At 36.2% G+C, this 20,993-nt stretch overlaps 1 protein-coding gene across 1 annotated transcript in view; it reads left to right on the forward strand.

Annotated features, from left to right (window-relative positions):
- slco2b1 (solute carrier organic anion transporter family, member 2B1) overlaps positions 1-17,697 on the forward strand; it is a 31,935-nt gene extending 14,238 nt beyond the window's left edge. Inside the window, exons 9-15 of the mRNA XM_066645953.1 lie at positions 793-957; positions 3,681-3,861; positions 5,121-5,274; positions 7,529-7,698; positions 12,468-12,532; positions 14,068-14,188; positions 15,072-17,697. Of these exons, the coding sequence (XP_066502050.1) occupies positions 793-957; positions 3,681-3,861; positions 5,121-5,274; positions 7,529-7,698; positions 12,468-12,532; positions 14,068-14,188; positions 15,072-15,270 (1,055 nt within the window). The 3' untranslated portion in view covers positions 15,271-17,697. The remainder of the gene's footprint in view (positions 1-792; positions 958-3,680; positions 3,862-5,120; positions 5,275-7,528; positions 7,699-12,467; positions 12,533-14,067; positions 14,189-15,071) is intronic.
- The last annotated feature ends 3,296 nt before the right edge of the window (positions 17,698-20,993 follow it).

Below are 20,993 nucleotides of genomic sequence, written 5' to 3' on the forward strand. Positions count from 1 at the left end.
ATTTTCAATTCGAATTTCTTAATTCTAAATTTCTTAGATTTCAAAGAAAATATTTTTTAAATATCCAAAGCTACTGTGTGCCACAACTGTTATGCAGAGTGATAATTATGGAGTTCATTCTGTCACATATTGCTAATAAAGACCTTATTTTAAAAAAACACTATATGTCGACTATTGGAGGTGCACCTTATGATGAATAAATTCAGCTATGTTAAGGTGTTTCCATTGCTGACACCTATGAGAAGAATGTAGAAAAGCATGTAAACACCTACATATTTTGGTCAACTTTGTAGACCTCTGCAGCTTATGTTGGTTGTTCTCTAGTCCTTCAGTGGTCACAGGAAACTGCCCACATGATGCAGTTGGCTAGAATTTTGGTTGGGAGCTATTATAGAGAATATGACATACATTGCCATGTGAGACTTGTTAAAACAAACGTGAGCATATGTTGGGCCCTTTAACCAAAGTGAGTTTCATTTGATCATTTACCAGGTGTCAAATTACCAACATTATATCCATGCGATATATACAATTAACCATTCATAATTTCTTTCAAAATAGAGATCAGCCTCTCAGACCAGCAATGCCTAATAGAAAAACATTTCTAAATATTTATTCCATGTCTCTCTGACAGGAAATTCTGCATGGAAGAAGCATTTAGAAATGTTTATCTAAATTTAAGCTGTTTTATTACCTTTGTCTGGTGTAAATATAAATTATCACAAAAAAACAAACAAAAAAAAAACATGGATATAGTATAGCAGATGCCAATGTTTTGCTTGTCTTTCATAGAATTTCCTCATGTCATGCTGAGAACTTTAAGGAACCCCATCTATCTTTTGGTGGTGCTGGCCCAGGTCAGTCTAGCCGCCATGGTTGCCGGGTTGGCCACATTCATGCCTAAATTCATTGAGCGACAGTTCGCAAAAACAGCATCCTTCTCCAACATCATGATTGGTAAGCTGACAGAAAAAATAGTTCAAACTCAATGCTAGGAAAATGCTTGGGGCTTGTTCCTTTACTTTTTAGAAGCATACAGTAACATAATTTTATCAGCTTTTACAATAAGACATGACCATCACTTCTGTATGTTACCTGAGTTTCACCAGTGGACCTCTACTTTTAATATTGTTTGGTTAGAGATATGACTAATCACCTGTAAAATATTTATTTTCTGTATGATGGAAACAAATTAAGAAGACCTAGAATAAAGCTGGAGACTTTTTTAGTTCTTTATGCTGAGTAAATTTGTCTTCAAATTGCAGATTGAAGACTTGCTACTGAGTCTATAATAAATATTTCTCCAAAGCAGGGTCTCAAACTGTTCTAGAGCTGCTCTTCTCCAGGAAGGTGTAGGTTAATGTTAACAATATTAATAGCAGTAGTAGTTGGTTTATAAGATGTTGTATAAATACACAGTGCTTATTACAAACACCATTTCCAGAAAAATTCTAAACAAGAGTCAGGTCTGAATTTAGATCTGTTATCACCTACCATAATTAATACTGTTAAATTATTTAGAAAATCTGTAGAAATTCCAGTCTGTGTAGTCTAAGGCTGGACACCAGTGTTGAATGAGTGTGAATTTTGAGCCCTCAGATTGACACTGAATAAAAAAAGTCATGCTTCTTATCACAGTGATAAGAAAATATCTGGCCTTTCTGTGGTTCAGAGTCCCCATGAATAGGATAATCAGGCAATGATTACCACAGACCCATTTCATGTGCAACTGAAATCTTGTATCAAGCATGAATTCACAAAATTACACTTGCAAAATATGACCATGGGGTATACTAAATTCCAGATGATTAAACAGTGTAATTAAAAGGAAAGATAAAATAACATGACTGTCTGCCAAATTTTTGGAGTGCGTTTCAGGCATCATATTCTAAAAGTGTTTACACACTATATGGAAAAAATATTGGGACACAACTCCTAAATATTGTATTCAGGTGTATAATTCAGTCCCACTGCCACAGGGGCATTAAATCAAGCACCTGGCCCTGCATATACAAAAAATTGTGAAAGAATGGGGCATTCTAAAGAACCCACTGAATTCAAACACTTTGCTGTAATAGGATGCCACAGTTGCAACAAGTATGTTTGTGAAATTTCTTCCCTCCTTGATATTCCACAATCAAACGTGAGTGGTATTTTTGAAAATTAGAAGTCTCACAGTGAGGCACATGGTGCATAAAAATTGCCAACTCACTGCTGACTCGGAAAATGCAGAGTTACAGACTTCCTCTGGCATTAAGCTTCATGACATGTTTTTCCATGGCTAAGCATCTGCATGCAAGTATTAAATCACCAAGCATAGTGCCAAGCATTGGATGCAGTGGTGTAAAGCACACTGCCACTGGAATATGGAACAGTGGAAGTGTGTTCTGGGGGTGTCAAATCACACTGCTCTAACTTGCAGTCTGGCCTAAATGCCTTTGTTCAAATGAAGTGAAATGTTTAGACGTCAGAATATGGGAATAGTTTGTGGCCCTTCTCTGTTCCAGCATGACTGTGCCCCAGTGCACAAAGCAAAGTCCATAAAGACATGGGTGGGTGAATTTGAAGAGGAAGAACTTTACTGGCCTGCACAGAGCCCTGATCTCAGTGCCATTGAACACTTTGGGATGTACTAAAACTGATATTGCAATTAGATCTCATCCAATGAACCAAGTGAACCAACCATGATTCATTTTGTTTGGCTTAAAATTTGCAGGACAGATTATCATCTTAGAACAGAGACATCAAAGCAGGTTTGCTTTCCCTAAAAACCTTTGATTTGCTCCCATTTTACATGAGTTGACCTAAAAAATCTAAGACTTTTTCTATGCACACAAAAGGCATGTGAGATGCATGGATTATCTCTCCAAAGGGGAAGTGGTAACTAACACAGATTTAGACAAACGTGAACAACATTTGAGAGAAAAAAGGTATTTTGTGTGTACAAGTTTTAGATCTTTGAGGGTCAGTTCCTGAAAAATGGGAGCAAAAACTAAAGTGTTGCATTTATATTTTTGTTCAGTATACAGTACTGTGTAAAAGTTTTAGGCACCAGAGATTGAGATTTAAAAAAGATATTTATCTGAGCAGTAAGTGTTTATTTGCTAAAAAACAAACAAACAAACAATAAATAACGCCCAGCATTAGAATAAAACCAAATAACATTATTCCAGTGAGTGTGATATTCTCTGTGTGAACGTGTTGGTTTAAATTTTTCCAAATCTCTCCTTGGGGCTGTCCGTATTACTTGAGGTTATCATCCAATACCTAGTTTTACTGGTTAATAAATAATGATTTTAAATAATTAGTGCTGTTGATTTAACAAATTCATGCAATCAGGGAGAATCTGAACATTGTTCTTCAAACTCACTCACACCTACTACATTATAGAAAAAAATATCTTATATGTCTTATTTTCTATTGTTATTTTTTTTTATACTTTGAGATTATATATAACTTTATACAAGCACTCCGCTTACTGAGAAAGCATTAGTTTAAATATAAATAATTATCTTAGGTGCCTCAGTACTGTATTATGATAAACAGATGTTCAAACAAAAAGTCCTTTGTTAAAGGATTTGAGTTACACAGTAATGCCATATGAGCTCTTCCAACTTCATAGCATGTGTAGGTTTTAAAGAGCATTTTTTTCACAAATAACATGTTTGTTATGTCTTCAGGTGCTTTGAATATTCCCTCAGCAATGCTGGGCATCATGGCAGGAGGCATGATTCTGCGCAGATTTAATCTGTCTGTTAGAACCTCTGCAGCCATATGCACATGTGCTGTGCTGATGGCAATCATTTTCGCCCTTCCGCTTCTTTTCCTTGGCTGTTCCACACAAAGGATTGCAGAGATCAAGTGAGCCTTCAATTATCTTAATCTTAATCTCCTAAAAATACACTATATTTCCAAATGTTTATCATGAGTGAATTCAGCTGACACAAATGCCAGTTGTGCACAGTTTGTGTAACCACCACTGACAAGCTTTATCAATAGAACGGGATGTAGCAGCACATAAGGGCACCATGCTCAGAGTCAAACCTGAGACAGAAGGGAAGGGAAATGTTCCATAACAGTGGACAAAAAGCAATAAAACTGGATTCTTTGGAGTGATTAATCATAAACTAAAGTCTTTGGGATGAGTAAGAATGGGTTTTGTTATAAAAAATGACTCGTCTATTTATCTGTACTTGACCCAACTGATTTGTAACTCTGTTACTGCAGCAAGCGGTGGGCAAACTACATATCTATTAATACCCTTCCTTTAAAAAAATGTTGGATGAGCATGTTTTGACCAATATTTGACCATAAAATATAATCAAAGTTCAGTAGATATAGGCCAGTTCTACAATATATCTGCCAATACCTTACAGAAAAGTTGTGTCCCATAGAAGCAACCAAAAGCAAGATGTTGGTCTTTTATAATTGTACTGCTTTAAATTAGATGTTGGTTGCTAAATTGACAAGAGTATATAATGTTTAAAGTTTGGTGAAAATAAAAAGATATTTATATATTTATTGACATTTAATTAGGTCATTTAGCAGTTACAATTAGAATGTGGCTTTGGCACAGTGACACACACAAGATTTGTATTTGACTCAGTTCTCTCACTTCTAACTCACTTAATTACCCTGCATTTGGTAATATTCATCATGTTTGTACTTGCCAAATATAGAACAAAATGTTTCTTCAGTAGAGCAGTACAATAGTCAAAGATGAGAAAATTGGGAACATAATTGGTTCTGTGGGCTTTCACTTTATCATGCTCTAGAGCTGTCCATATATCCATAATGTAGCCATAGTTTTGTGTATTGCTAGTTGCACATGTGACCTTTAGAGCAAACTAGACAGTCTAACTTCATCATCTTCAATATATGATATGCAACTTTATTATCCCTGCTATCAACCAACCATTATATTCTCATACTGTGAGTTACCAGTTTTCTTCTGTGCTGATTCTACAAGGTTTTTTTTAGCTTTGCCCAATATTTTTTGTTGTTAAATAATTCATATGTTTGTAATGTTCACCTCTCATTCTGCTCAAATTCATAATTATCTTTAAATATCTAAACCAGTTGGATCTAAATATTCTAAATCATTCTTGTTTTTTGTACAGTGATTCACACAACATGAGCTCATGCAGTCAGGATTGTAAATGCTTTCCCAATACCTTCAATCCCGTTTGTGGATCTGATGGCAGGGAGTTCCTGTCTCCATGTTATGCAGGCTGCATGAAGAATATCACAGAATCAGAAACCAACAAAGTTCTGGTAAATTACTTTAAATCTCCTTACAATTATCTTTATTATCTGCAAATGATTGCACTTAGCCAATGGATGAATATTTGCAAAAACAAATATTTCATTAAGGAACCAATAAAATACAATGATGATTGGTTCTTGTAAGGCATGAATGTTTCCTGAATGCTAAAGTGATATAAATGACGATTTCCTTCTTATGCATATTTATGTATAATCATAAATAGAGTGAATACAGGTTTAGAATTTTCTTAACAATTCAGACTTTGTCTAAGAGTAACCATTTCTACTCTGAAAGGAAACATACTACACCATCTCCAAAAATATGTGTGGTTATTTTTTCTGTCTTTTTTTTTCTTTTAAATCAAAGAGATTGCGTGATGCATGCTGGTGAAGTAAGGGCTGTCACGATTGGGTATAAAAGGAGCTTCTAAAAGCTTTGTGTCTACCTTCATGAAAGCATTATTAGACTGTTCAAACATTTCTTAAATCAAGCTTGCAAAATGTTCAGGTCATCCTCAACCGCTGTGGAATTTTTTAACTTTGATCCCTTAGATTGCATTGAATGATAAACTGTCATGCCATGTTGATAAAGACAGGCCATTGTCATTTAACACACTCTGCTGCCACGTCAAGAAATACAAACTAAAAGTATATTATGCCAGGAGAAAGGTGTACATCAATTCTGTGCAGAAATGCTGCCTACTTGCCTGGGCCCAATCTGATTGCAGATAGTTCAAAATAGAGTGGAAACACCTGCAGTATCAGATTAATCGAAGTTTGTGCTTGTTTTTGGAAAATGCAGATGGCAAATTATTTGTGCCAAAGATGAAAATAACCACCCAGCCAGTTAAAAGCAAAAGGTGCAAATGCCAACACCTGTCATAGTATAGTGGTGCATCAGAGCCCACAGCATAGGTAACTTTATATGTGTAAACCAGTGGTTCTCAATCCTAGTGCTTGTGGTAGCTTCAGAAGGGGTTGTTAATTAGCTCATTAGTTGCTTCATGTGTGTTGTGGGCAGAGAAATATCTAAAATGTGCAGGGCAGTGGCCCTCTTTTAAAATGACCCCGACCAGGATTTAAAACCACTCGTATAAAAGTAACATTGCTTTGGTGGCATATATCAGGATTCTAGAGAGAATCCCCATTTTGAAACAACAAGAGCAAAGAGAAACTAGGCAAGCCTAGTTTTGCCAGACCACCAATTGCCATATAGCCATTGTCACAGAGGTGTTTCTACCATTTCAAAAACAGGAAAACCCAAAATACATACCCTTGTCATTGTAGGGTTGGGAGAAGCTTTGGTGCTTCATATTAATGTCGTTGTTTAAGTGTGGGTTTTATTATGTGATTGTGTTGTACAGAAAATATGGAGGGCAGGACTAATAAATGCAGAAATGAAAAAAGGAGCACAAGTTTTGTTTATAATAAATAACACTGCCATCTGAACCCTTGTTCATTTTATTTAAAAACTAAATACTAAATGATCTACTAAAAAAGATGATCTAGAACAAAGAAAACCAAGAACATTTTGTTGATTTTAAGAATTATAATGGCTTATTTATTCAGTGTAACCGGTTAAAGCATGTGAAGTTTAAAGAGGCTGTGCACAGCTGTATGGAGTTTCATGAACACACCAATGCCACAAAATGTCTCCCCACCACTTCCGTTTATAACATTCCAGGCAAAGACACACAGGTGAAATAATACAAATTCAGCAGTCCTCCTCTGTCTGTGAGATATAATATGTGTGGAAATGTTGCAGAGTTCCGAGCTGTCCTGCTGAGTTTTTTCTCGTTCACAAATCATTTTATGTTGGTGGAAATATCCAGAATGGTTTTCGTGAAATTTAGTTTCTACTCATGCATGTGCATTTTAACATTAGTCAATCAGTCGGTGAGTCAGTCAATGAGTCAGTCAGTAAAAATGCGTCCTCAAGGCTGGCCCAGTAGGTGGTTCAGCAATAAGGTAACATCAAATGGCAGAATTTTGTACTGTCAACTTACTATAAAGTTTCAGTTTTCTCAAACATTGTTAACCTGTTGGCAGATGATACCTATTTTTTTTTTAATTGCTGTTGAAGTACCATTTCAGTAAGAAGAATTTCTTGTCCAGCAGTGATAATCTTTTAAGATATCTTGTTGGATATGCTGTGCAGTTCAAGAGTGATTCATCCTGACATTTCCACACTGCTGAACATGTTAAAGCATGAGTCTCTATATCTTTGCAACAGACCTAATTAAAAATATTCGTTTTTCTGCAGAAGTACACAGACTGCATATGTGCGGGATCAGAGGCTTCACCAGGCTTTGCTACACCAGGCCCATGTCAGAACAGCTGCTCTCATTTTATTATACCATTCATGGTCCTGTCATCTCTTACATGCTTCTTGGCCTCCCTCTCCCAGACTCCATCCTTTATGATGATACTCAGGTATATGATCCATGTCATAATTGTATTTATTTCCTTTGAGTAATCCTTTAATAGCTAACATCAAAGCCACAAACTGAGACAGATGTTTCCCACTCTTCAGTAGCTGATTTGGTTCTCTCCCAGACCAAGCTAGCAAAAATTCAGTCAGTAAGAAATCCCTTAGCAACACACTATAATACAACACACAGTTCAACAAAAGATACCATAAAAAAGCCAGAGAATAAGTTACAAAAAACTGTAAGAAATAACAAAACATAAAGAAAATGTATTGTTTAGAACAAAAGAAAAATTGCATAATATTCCTTGATTTACAAAGAATTGTTAATATACATTGAAAATATTTTTAACATTAAACAACAGTTTGCAATTCAATGCATTGAACAATTAAAGAAAGAATCTGTAGCATGCCATGATAATGTTCTGTCAAGTCACAAGTTCACATCATTACATGGTAGGGCACATGTAGACAACAAAATAGAAAAGTGAAATTGACTGTGTTTTGAGTTTTATGCTCCTGTGTTTACGTGTTATACTGGAATGCTAGCAAATCACAGGCAGGTTGTGGCTTGCATTGAGTAATCTAACCTCAGGCAGATTGCTAAACATACCACCTTTTATCTTTGTCATTCTCTGTAAGATCAGATTCTACAGGACATTCTACAGCCCTTTATCTGAGTACCTAGTGAAATTTAACCCTAACTGCCTTTATTTCATAATCAGTGTGAGCTATGGCTTGAACATATGGCTAAGAGAACTAGCAATAATTATAAGAGCAGGAGAAACTTTTGATTACAATTTTATTTCCACAAAAAATTATGTCAAGTGTATACAAACCGGAAAATGTGTGTAAAATGCCATAAAAACAAGTATCTATAATTAAAAAAAAATTAAACTTTATTTAACTGACAAATGTGCAATCGCAGAGCAAGTGTATAGTAGAGGAAATTATTAGTCATTAAAAGTGCAAACATCCATCCATCCATTATCTGTAACCATCCATTATCTGTAACCGCTTGTCCAATTTAGGGTCGCGGGGGGTCCAGAGCCTACCTGGAATCATCGGGCGCAAGGCGGGAATACACCCTGGAGGGGACGCCAGTCCTTCACAGGGCAACACAGACACACACACATTCACTCACACACTCACACCTACGGACACTTTCGAGTCGCCAATCCACCTGCAACGTGTGTTTTTGGACTGTGGGAGGAAACCGGAGCACCCGGAGGAAACCCACGCGGACACGGGGAGAACACACCAACTCCTCACAGACAGTCACCCGGAGCGGGAATCGAGCTGTGTGACTGCGACACTACCTGCTGCGCCACCGTGCCGCCCTAAGTGCAAACAGTGTAAATGTAAATTTAAAGGTACAACAGTTGTTTTAAAGACCAGTTGTTTACCTTAAAGATACAATAGATTCTATTCTCCCAAAGGAGATATGAATATTTGTGAGATTTCATTATAGAACTGTGTAAAATAAAACAATTTAATATAAGCCTTGAAAATGAAATGGGTTGTATGAAATCAACACAAATATAAAATCTACAATTAGAATATGGTACAATAATGTTCCCTAACTAAATATACTGAAAATATGCCATTGAGGGGTTTCACCACAGTTTTTCTGAGTGTGTACAAAGAAAATTATTCCAATATTTTCATTGACCAAATTGATAGCTTTTTTGTAAATATGAAAAATAACACTTGCTTGGGAGAATTTCAAAAAGAGTATGCCACTGAATTAAGAAGTATCGTATGGAACTATTAGGTATGAAGAAAGCCATACATCAGTTCTTTGTGGAACTGTTGACAAGTTCACTGGGCCCAAGCTCTTCTTTGATGCACAAGAAATGTGCATTGTGGTCAGATGAATCCATATGTGAGAAATTTCTATTGATGTGGAGGTTTGTAGAGAGAGACCTGCTGCCATCAAGGTTGATACCTTGAATAGGTGAACCAGGTAGCTGCATCATTGGATTTTGAGCAACTGAAATCTTGTATCATGTCAGAAAGAGCAGAAATTCCACTTACAATAACAATTAGTCTCCTCACTTCCCAAATGATTATGTGGAGTAATTTAATTAGCTTCAGGAAATGAGATTTCGTAGGGAGAGCAGGTTATTTAATTTTATAATCAAATGTAGTATTACAGGAAAAAGAAGAAATAACTAATCAAATTGTTTTAATGAGTTTGTTGTTTGCTTGTAAAGTAAAAAAAAATATTGGTGTAAACTTATTTGTGTCAGCCCAATAGTTTCACAACAACAAACCATTATCAATATTTGACCCTTCAAGACACCTGTATTTCCAGCTTGAAACCAAACTACTTGTGCACTAGCTGTATCATTTATCTAAAATAATTAAAATCAAAATTTTTGCTTATGTCTGCTTTAAAAAATCTGTACTTGGTCCTTCAACTGCCCTGTATCATTTGGCGCTTTTCCACTGCATGGAACCTACATGACTCGGCATGGCTCTTTTGCTTTTCCACTGGCCAAATCTGGGACCTGGTCCCTATAACTGGGTAGGTTTTCAGTCCCAGCTCGCTTTGGTTTCCAACCGTGCTGAGTAGGTACTAAATAGTGATGTTTAAGCCCTGCAGAGCACTGATTGGTCAGAGCCATGTCAATAACCACGAAATGCAGAGCCCATTCAAATCTAGCACAAACCACCGCTTGTAAGAACTCTTATATTACAGCAGTTTTCACATTTATTTTTATCAGACTCACAACGGCAGCTCGTAAATTTACCTTGAGGTGTTTTGAAAAGGTTTAAATGCTCCTTGGGCCAATGACAGACGAAAATTTCCAGTGAAGGCCAAACGTGCAACAAGTAAAACTGATCTGAGTGTGGATGTTCAGACTAAAAAACTAAAACAACACATGAATATATATATATTCATGTGTTGTTTTAGTTTATATATATATATATTCCTGCTCCATATTTGGGTAATATTAACTTATTTTTGCAGTAGTTATTACATAAAGTGGAACTGATTCCAAATTCTGGAGAGTGCTAATTGCATGAAAGTAAACAGACCAAAAGCTCTACCAAAGAGCTCAAGTTACAAATGCGTTTCTGTGGTAATTCAAACAGCGAATAAAAACTAACCGACAAGTTAACAGTCATATGTATTTCTTCAAATATACTCCTTAAAAGACACAGGGCGTCTGAACATAAACAAACAGAATCACTGCCTTTAAATCACAGATTCTGTTTTTTATTTCACAAAACATTGTTTGTTTTTTGTATATGTTTTTCTATGTGAAATGTTTAAAGAGAAAAGCAGTGCTGCAGCCCTCTCAAAGAGCAATTACAACTGTTTCATGTGTGCTCGATATGATCAGGCAGCCCTGAGATTAATAACAAACTCCAGAGAAATGAATGCATTGCTGACAGATAACATGAAGTCATGAAATAAGTGATAAAGGTGGGTGGCTCAAGGATAGAAGTCCGTTCTGGATGTTTTTTTTTTTCTTTTTTTTCTTCTTTTTTGTAGTTTTGTTGTGTATTATTGGAAATGTCAGTCTCTGTTAGGGCAGAGGTTTCTGTTCATTGTGTATTTCCCCCGATGTTACCACAATAGTTTTTGGAAGTTTGGCAGGAAGGCTGAGCTTTGGGGACATATCTGGCTTCTGCAACAACTCCTGCATGTGTTAGGGAACATAGCCATACAGAGTGACTATGGACATCAGGGCAATCCCCCAACTGAAAGACACGTGATTAGTTGCATTTTAGTAGTGTTGTGTTTGGTTTATTGGTTATATCTTTTTTTAGTTATATACAAGAGTGGTGGGTTATGTTGCTGTATGTTTATCCACCTCCATCTAGTGTCTTTTGCCCCTGTGTTACCCCAGTGAAGTTTGGTGGTGTGAGGAAGTAAGAATAAAGCTAGTGCAATTCTAATGTAAAAATGACTTAATGCTTTCAGATTGAAAGAGGCTTCACTTACAGATAATAATAAAAGAATTGTTAAACAGGAATTAATAATTAATTCCTAATGCTATGCTATTCCTATATATATATATATATATAGATAGATAGATATTTTTTTTTTGTCGAACCACATTTTGTCTCTCTTCTTGGAAAAAGTACAAAGAATGAAGAAAGACCCTGTCTGAATCTTCCCCCCTCCCCCTCCCCCTTAGCTTCCTCTATGTTCTCATTTCTCCATGACACCCCTTGTTCCTTCTGAATTCCTGTTCTTTGACAGTCAGCAAAAACAGAAGCCCCCCCAGAACACCAGCCAAATATCTCAGATTACAGCAACCCCCTCTTACTGCAGGACTAAAAGCTTGCATAAAATACACAGTTGTTCTTTTAAGTAACTTGAATGAAATGGAGTCAGTTCTTTCTGTATGAATTAAATGTATTATTTCAACAGTTAATGCCAAAAGCTAGCAAACTGAAAGCCAAAATTGCACAGGTATAGTTTACTATATTCTATGTAGTGCAAATGTTTTAGGCTTCTGAGAACTATCTGAAGTATTAAATACTGATTAATTTTAAATCAAAGCTATTTTATTTGCTCTACACTGAAATGACAATAAAATAGTTTTTCCATTCTACAGCAGTACAGTTTGCTATAAGTGAACAAAATGAACATTTCTATAAATTTGTTACATTCTATATTCCAAGAACTGTATTATTATCTGTTCTAATAAGGAGAATCTTGTAAATGTGACCTTGTGTTTTTCCCCTTCCCCCTCTTGCTTTAATACTTTGGGATTTTTTTCAAAATTTTCTTTATATCTTCCCTTTCTCACAGGACTGTGACACCAACTGACAAATCCTTTGCTCTGGGGATCCAGTTCATGCTCTTCAGAGTGCTTGGTTAGTGCCAAACAAAACACTATATATTATATTGTATCATTATGAGGATGCTGTCTTAAACCCTAGTTGCAGTTCAGTGAAAAACAGTATAAATACATTACTGACAGAACGTCATGCTGTTTTGTCAGTTACCTAACACACCATATCCAGTCACACACCTGTCCTGTTTTTTTTTTTGTTTTGTTTTGTTTTGTTGATTTTGTTTCTGCTTCCTTGGCATGAATGTTTTGCCAGAAGCAATAAATCATATCTTTCAACGTCAGGTAAAATCCTCTATAATGAGTCAGATTAATAATACAATAGCAGTGCAAAACCCATAATGTGACAACAGAGGTGAACAGTGGCTGAGTTGATTAAAACAGGTTCACGTTCCTCTAAAAGTTTAGACTTGCACGTATTGCAAGCCATATGTACAATTAAGATATTAAGCAATTTATAAGGGAATTATTATTTGTTATTTAAACCTTTTTGGTTTCTGCTGTTTGTTTTTGTTGTTTTTAACAAATTTGGCTTCTGCCTTGCATCATTTGAATGGCCCTAATGATTTTCATATATTTAATTTCTAGTCAAAACAGCAATTAATTGCAAGTTATTCATTTTTCAGGATATATTTTTGGAGATATGTAGAAGAGAAGGAAGAATTCAAAAGAAAAGTGGGGTTGCATAGTGGAGTTCATGAAATGATTAAAATGTGCAAGACATGCTAGACCAATAAAAGTGTAACCAGCAGATAAACATTACATACTGTAAAAATGTTAAGCTCCACTTATGCTTCAGATGTGTCCATCCATGCACTGTGAAGATTCAGCCCTAAATATCTCAATGGATGTGGAGATGTCAATAAGTCTGGTTATATAAACTCTGGGAAAGTGTTTAAGGAATTGTCTCAAACCTTTATGTACCTGACAATAGTAAATGTAATGTAAAAGTAAATAGTAATGTATACACATTTAGAATTTGATGCCTGCAACACACTCCAAAATGAGATGTGACAAAGGCATGTTTACTATATTGTTATATCATCTTTCGTTTTAATTACACTTTTTAATCATTTAGGAACCGAGGATACTCATTGTTTATGTTTTGCAAGTGGAAGGTGTTGCTTTGTGTTTTCTGATTCTCCTCTTCGTGATGTGTCATAGGAGACAGATCAGTTTGACAATTCTCTCATAAAGTTTGGAACAAAATGTTGAACCTTGACCATCTTTGCTTGAAAGGTCTGAGCCTTTGGTGGATGTTTTTATGCTTAGAGAATTCTTTTTTCTTGACCTTTACCAGTTCATGGTCTTCAGAGAATTTTTACTGCATAATGAAAACTAAATAAATTTTACTTGCTGTTTTGGCTAGAACTGTCTGACACTGTTAGGCACTGCCTGACTTGTGCAGTGTTGAACAGTGTATTAAATTCAAAAAAGTGTATTTCCCACTCACAGGAAGTTACTGTATATACAAGTTCTTTTGTTGATAAGGCAGATTCTTAAAACCATTACTGTAAAATTGTGTTAAAATTTTGTTTACTTTTGTTTCACTGACAGCTTTTCTACCTGCTCCTGTACTGTACGGAAGTGCCATTGATTCCACCTGTATTCAGTGGGGGAGAAAATGCAACAAGAACACATCATGCAATTACTACGACTTAGACCTCCTTAGACAACGGTAGGCCTGACTCGGTCAACACTCACAACTACTACTTTACTTGAAAATTAACTGAGGCTGAGGAGGGCCAGCTGCTAAAGAAATGCACACACATGAACATACCAGGCACCGCTTACTCATACACACCTTTCCTTGCACATGGATTTTTCTGAACAAATGGCTTGTTTTTTATTTCTGCTTTGACTGTTAAAATGTAAAGAAAATGTAACATGTATAATAATAAGGCCTCTAACTAGTGCCCCTCCTCACCTCCCTTTTAAATATTACATGTGCAAATATGTTTTTAAGCAGGTTTTGTTTTTAACAATGTATAATTGTGCTATGAATTTGAACCATTCTCATGCTCTTATATCATTTTATGTTGCATTGTTGCATATTAAAAATGACATTTCTTTCATTTCATTCAACAAAAAATTCCCTATGAGCAAGAGAACATTAGAACTTTTGCATAGCAACTTAAAACTATGTTATTCCTTCAACAGTAAATCATTGGAAATTGCTACTTTTCTAAGCCCATCAAACACTAGTCATACATTCCCTCCAAAACCAGCCATTAAGGAAAGAATACACATTTTGATTGACTTTAAAGAACAAAAATATATAATGTAATGCAATACTCTCACTGGTCATGCAGTTCCAACCACAAACTGCTCCACTTTCTCAGGGATTCATTAGAGAAAAGTAAATCAGTGTTAGGTAATGTTAATTGTGGGGGACTGCAATTACAGGCTGTGTGGAATATTCAGCAGACTTTGTCTGGAGACCTACCAAATGTCCTATGTTAGTTAATCGTTTTCCCTAAATCCACACAATCATATCAGGATCTGAGTAAGGCCCTGAAAAACACGAGGGTCACAGCTAAAGTTTCTTTGTTTTTTTTCAGATTCCTGGGGCTTCAGATATTTTTCATCTTTGGGGGCCTGATGTTTTTCTTGCTTTCCTATGTCGTTCTGAAGCGAGCAGTTTCAGCACAGCAGCAGCAGAAAACAGAAGAAATGAACAACTCAGGAAAAAAAGATAAAGAACAGATAAAACTGCTAATGCAGTCAAATGAACAGTGTCAGAAACTGAACAAAGTGTGAGTTTTTACATGGGAATATGTATTTACTATGCATCACTTTTTTGGAGGCATCTATACACAGGAGCTACGGTGACAGACAACCCAAGGCCAAGCCTAAATGTGAGGATTGCTGTGTGCCTACTGTAAGTAGCTGTTCAGAAAAGATATTCTATGTTATGTTCTCAACCCTCAAATGTGGAAGCACATAACCACTCCCATAATGTGAACTGCTCATGTTACACTGACAGTACTCAGTAACTGGGACTGCAAATAACATTCAACCTGTGACAAAATTTCACTTTGAAGTCATTAAAACACTCTTGACCTATGATGCATTCTGTGAAACTAATCTACTTCCATAGGCATCTCCAGTTTTGCTCCTGGATAGATATCCATTATACATAACTGTGTTTAGAAATGCCTTTTATAAACTTATATTTGTATTTCCATTTGTGAATATTCTGGGTTGTGTTAGTGCTGTTGACTCCTATATTCCATGCTAAGAATGTGAACTAAGCATATTTTGATGAATTCCTTTTTTTTCATACTTTTGTTTTCATTTACTATTTTAAATGATTATAATCTTTTCTACCTTGTAGAATAATCTATATTGTAAGGATTCTTTTTCATCTGTATATGCCAACATTTTATATTGAATCTTTTTTTTAACATTACTTTTTGTAATCTTTTCATGTTTATGATAAAACTGTCATGGTATTTGCAATTAAGCTGATGAACACTGCTTATTAAGCATGTTTCAGAAACACACACACACACAAACTGCCTAAATTAAGCAAAGTCTACAGGCAAGTCCAAAATGGGCAGTATATGAGATGTATCTTTTCATAATTCAAAATAGGTTTTTGTATTATATTCCTTTTAATACAGGTCAAACAGCATAAACTAATGAATGCTTTGCCATTTTAGCTATGTTTCACATAAAGTCCTTGAGGTTTTGGAACTGACATTTGTGCATTACAAACATTACAGCAAAGATAAAAAGAATAACCACCATAACCAAGATAAAGCACAGGTTTTGAAAATGTATGTCATGGTTTGTAACCAAGTCAAAGCACAGACGGATGTAGGATCTCTGCTGAAACAAGTTTGCATAAAATAACAAGCTTTCTTGTCAGTACTTGCTGGTGACATTATGTTCTGTTTAATTAACCATGTATGCTTTTATGTCTTGTATAATCTGGAATGAACATATTTTGATACATTACACAGCTTTGGATAAAAGTTGTGTTATGTTTTCCCCCCCTCCCCACCCCACATTTTTGATAATGAACTTCATGTAATTTCTGTTGATATAAACAGTTGAAATAACACTGAGGCTTATACAACAGTTTCTTTTTATCCCCAGCTGAATTTAAGCCATACAACAATTTTAGTAAACTTGTTATTAAAATGCTAAATACTTTTGCAAAAGTTCCAAACAGATATGTCTGGTCTCCAACATTTCAATCTGTAGTTGACCACCATTTTAAACAATGGGTATTGTCCCAATTTCTAATTTAAAAGTGACTGGGACCCTTGCCAGAGGATGCTGGGAAATGTCGTCCTAAGACCCATTAGACCTGGCACGGCCGGGAAGCATGAGAATTAACAGCTGTTTATAAATAAAACAATAAAACACACCAGTTTAAATCACAACTTTGAATTTAAACATAACACTTGTTTTCTAAAATACCTGAATTGTTTGGCATTTTTAGCATTTTAGAATTCATTGTACATCATACAGTTTCTTAAATTGTGTATACATGTATGAAGACCCTCTTGCAGTTTAAGAGTGTTGAGGATGTATTTATGTTTGGTTAGAAATATAAGCTTGCAGTTACAGTGACATTCGGACATCGCATATCTTGGCTGATCAGCTACACCTGGGCATGTGCAAAACTGCAGCGATTTCCCTAAATCTGTCCTTCCAAAACATTTCCTCATCAGAAATAAGAACCATTTCTGAATAACAAAACCTGTGGCCTTAATTCTTTCCTGACCTTAGTGTGGCTGATTAGACTATATGCTAAAATTTACAGCATTTAGCATATAGAGCATCTTGCCCAGCATTTCTAATGAAATCAAAGGTACAGAGTTCACCTTTGCTGCAAACACAGTGTCTGTGCTCTTAGGATTTACACTAGATTTCAGGATATTGCTTACAGTTTTTGAGCTTTATTACCCTCTAGATGCTTCTTGGCTTTGGTGGACTTGCAGCTGCTCCAGAGCATCCAATTCTTTTGGCAGTGCTTCTAATCATGGTTATACAAGCTGTGTGCACATTTTCTAATGTCTGTATTAGCAAATGTGTGTAAAGTAGCAAAAATCACTTTCTAGAAACATTTGATCTTAGGACATTCCATTTTATGTTTTTAGAACTTTGTCGTGTTATGACGTTTTTTTTTTTTTTTTTTTTTTGTTCCTAGATTAAAATCAAGTAAATACTGAAAGCTATGCGGAAAAGATTGTATCTGACCTCAAGCTTGATGTTTATACTTACTTTCTGAAAATACTGTATATAATACTGTAAATAATAGGGATGGATTTATTACAGAGCTTATGCAACATAACTCAGGACCTTGAGAAAGTGCACATGTACTGACACAAATTACACACACAATCTCACCAGCCATCCACAATTACTAGAAATAGAAAAAGAGCCATCACTAGGGATCAAACTTGAGATCTCCCAGCCTTCCGGTGATATGGTCAATGCTTAGGAATTTGCACTACATGGAAGCAGGTATATTTTTATACTTTGTTAGTGTTTGTAGTCATGCAAAAAAATCTGGGACTAAATAAAAGAAGTTGGCATTACTTTCTAAATTACTACAATAGGTAAAACCATTCAATGGCACTTTTACACTGCATTGTACCTACACTACTCCACTCGTAGGGCCTTTAGGAACACCATTTTAGTGGCAACTTGTTTGTGGTTCCACGCAAGCCAAGTCAGGACTAAATATATTGTGTAAATGTCTGCATGATGAAATGCAGCCATTTGACACAAACTAGCCATTTGTAAAATCTCCAAACTACAGTAGCAACCATGTGTTTTTTTTTTGTTGTTGTTTTTTTTTTTAAATGACTTAGAATGGCAGTGTCATAAATTTCAGTCTTACAAAATGTTTAGGAGTCAGTTGCAGGTTTATTCAAGAGACAAAAGACCAAGGTAAAGAAGAGTCAAAAAATCATGAAGACCGGTAAACCGATCAAAGGAATAAACCTAGTCCAAAGCCAAGATTTAAAAAAACAGGAAAAGCTTATACAAAAAACGAATGCTCGGAATTGCCAATTTAGTTCAAACAATACTTCACAACCTGTGGAACAAAACAGTGAGCTTAAATGTTCTACAAATGATTTGGCTAATCAGAGACAGGTGAGGAATCTAAGCTAGAACTCAGGTGAGTGTGACTGCTGGTGGTTTGGACGAGAAACTGCTTGGACTGATGTGACAGGCAGCTTGTAAAATTATACAGTCATACTAGAGGTTCAAAGGTTCTTTGGATTGCTGCCAGAGGAAAGACTAGAGAGAGAACATGGAGAACAACATGGAAAAACATAATGATTAAACAATGTTACAGCTGCTGTGATTGAGGTTTTCAAAGCCCACAGTTCCCATAAGTGAGGTTTAATGCTTACTCAGCTACAGAGTTGTTTTAATCCTTCTCAGAAAACAGACTAATTTTATAATCCCAAAACAGAAATCCATTTACATTACAAAAACTATTTTAATGAAATTTTTTCCTAAATGTAGTTGCCAGTTCCTCACCAATTCCACATTTCAGCTAGGACTCTTAATAGTGCCACAAGCAAGAAAAAAGTGAGGGCAAGCACATAATTCCACTGGGATATGTGAAATCAACTACTCTAAACAGCTGGCAATGCCACTGCACAACTAAACACACCTGACAAACTTTAATTTTAGAAATATGTTATGTAGCAGACAACCAGACTAGCTTTTTCATTCTCTACTACTATCTACCATTTTCACATATAAACTAGAAAATAAGTTCAGGACATTTTCCAGAGTTGACATTTCACACAAGCTGTGTACCAACCAGAGACTGTTCCTGTCAGACACGTTCTTAGCACAGCAAAAGTTCAGCATGAGGTTGCGCATGTGCAGTATGTGTAGACGGCACTGAATAAACAACTCTGTTCACACATGGGCTTGCTCAGACATGAGGGCTGTCAGCATAATTTTAAAATTGTTGTTTTTTTTCATCTATTTGTAATTTATTGTCTGGCTTATTACCCAAAAAACAGCTATAAATTCAGAACATACCTGTAGAATTGGTTTTTTTCTGGCAGTGGACAGACAAACAAACTACAAAAAAAAGTAGTGAAATTTTTTCTATTTTTCTTTTTTATATATATATATATATACACACAAACACAGGGATGCAGGCTGCCAGCCATGACACCCTGTAACCACATTCGGGGTTAGTTGCTTTGCTCAAGGGCACTTTACTGATATATGAATTAAACTAGTGACCCCCAGGGGCCCAAACTCATGTCTCTAACCTTAAGACCATACTACCCCCAAAATAAATCTATGTCTTCTCAATCTCAGCTGGGACCCAGATATGAACTTCAGCATGCCTCCTCAGGGCATGTTTGGGGAAATGTGGTCTTGGCAGTAATAACTATCGCTCCAGTCCAGACATTTAGCAAATATCATGTATCGTTACATAAACCATGACCATTAGCTCAGTCTTCACATTTAAAACATTCACCAGAGCAGAGGTAAAGAGCAGCAGGCCCTTTCATAGATTAGCAGTTACAAAATGATGAACCTCATGTCCCACCCCCAAACTGAATTAAAGGTTTTAATTGGTCCTGCTTCTTACTCAGGCTTGTGCCTATAAGTCAGTGTGCTGAGCAGTTCAGTGGAGTATTCCACAAGGCTTGATTTCTCAGTTAGTCAGCTAAGCTTAGCCCAAATTTAAGAAATGTCTACTAATGTCTTTACCTCAGCTACACTATACCACCAAAATTATTCACTCACCCACCTAAATAATTGAATTCAAGTTTTCCAATCACTTCCATGGCCACAGGTGTATAAATGCAAGCACCTATGCATGCAGGCTGCTTCTACAAATATTTGTGAAAGAATGGGTCGCTCTCAGGAGCTCAGTGATATCCAGCATGTCTGTGGTAGAGCAGGGTCAGCAGATGCTGAGATGCATAATGTGCAGAGGTCGCCAAGTTTAGCAGAGTCAACTGCTACAAACCTCCAAACTTCATGTGGCCTTCAGATCAACTCAAAAACAATGCATAGAGAGCTTCATGGAATGGGTTTCCATGGCCAAGCAGCTGCATCCAAGCGTTACATCACCAAGTACAATGCAAGGCACAGCACAGCACCACTGGACTCTACAGCAGAAGAGACGTGTTCTCTGGAGTGACGAATCATGTTTCTCCGTCTGGCAATCTGATGGATCAGTCTAGGTTTGGTGGTTTCCAAGTGAAGCATACTTGTCAGACTGCAATGTGTCAAGTGTAAAATTTGTTGCAGGGGGATTATGGTGTGGAGCTGTTTTTCATGAGTTAGGTACAGCGCCTTAGTTCCTGTGAAAGTAACTCAATGCCTGAAGATTTTGAATAATTTCATGCTTCTATTTAGGAACAGTTTTGGGTTGGCCCCTTCCTGTTCCAAAAAAAGTGCGCAAAACAAGGTCCAAAAAACACAGATAGGCGAGTTTGGTGTGGAAGAACTGGTGTCTGACTTCACAAATGCAC

Source organism: Hoplias malabaricus, chromosome 15 (genome assembly GCF_029633855.1).
Source record: "Hoplias malabaricus isolate fHopMal1 chromosome 15, fHopMal1.hap1, whole genome shotgun sequence".
Lineage (NCBI taxonomy): Eukaryota > Metazoa > Chordata > Actinopteri > Characiformes > Erythrinidae > Hoplias > Hoplias malabaricus.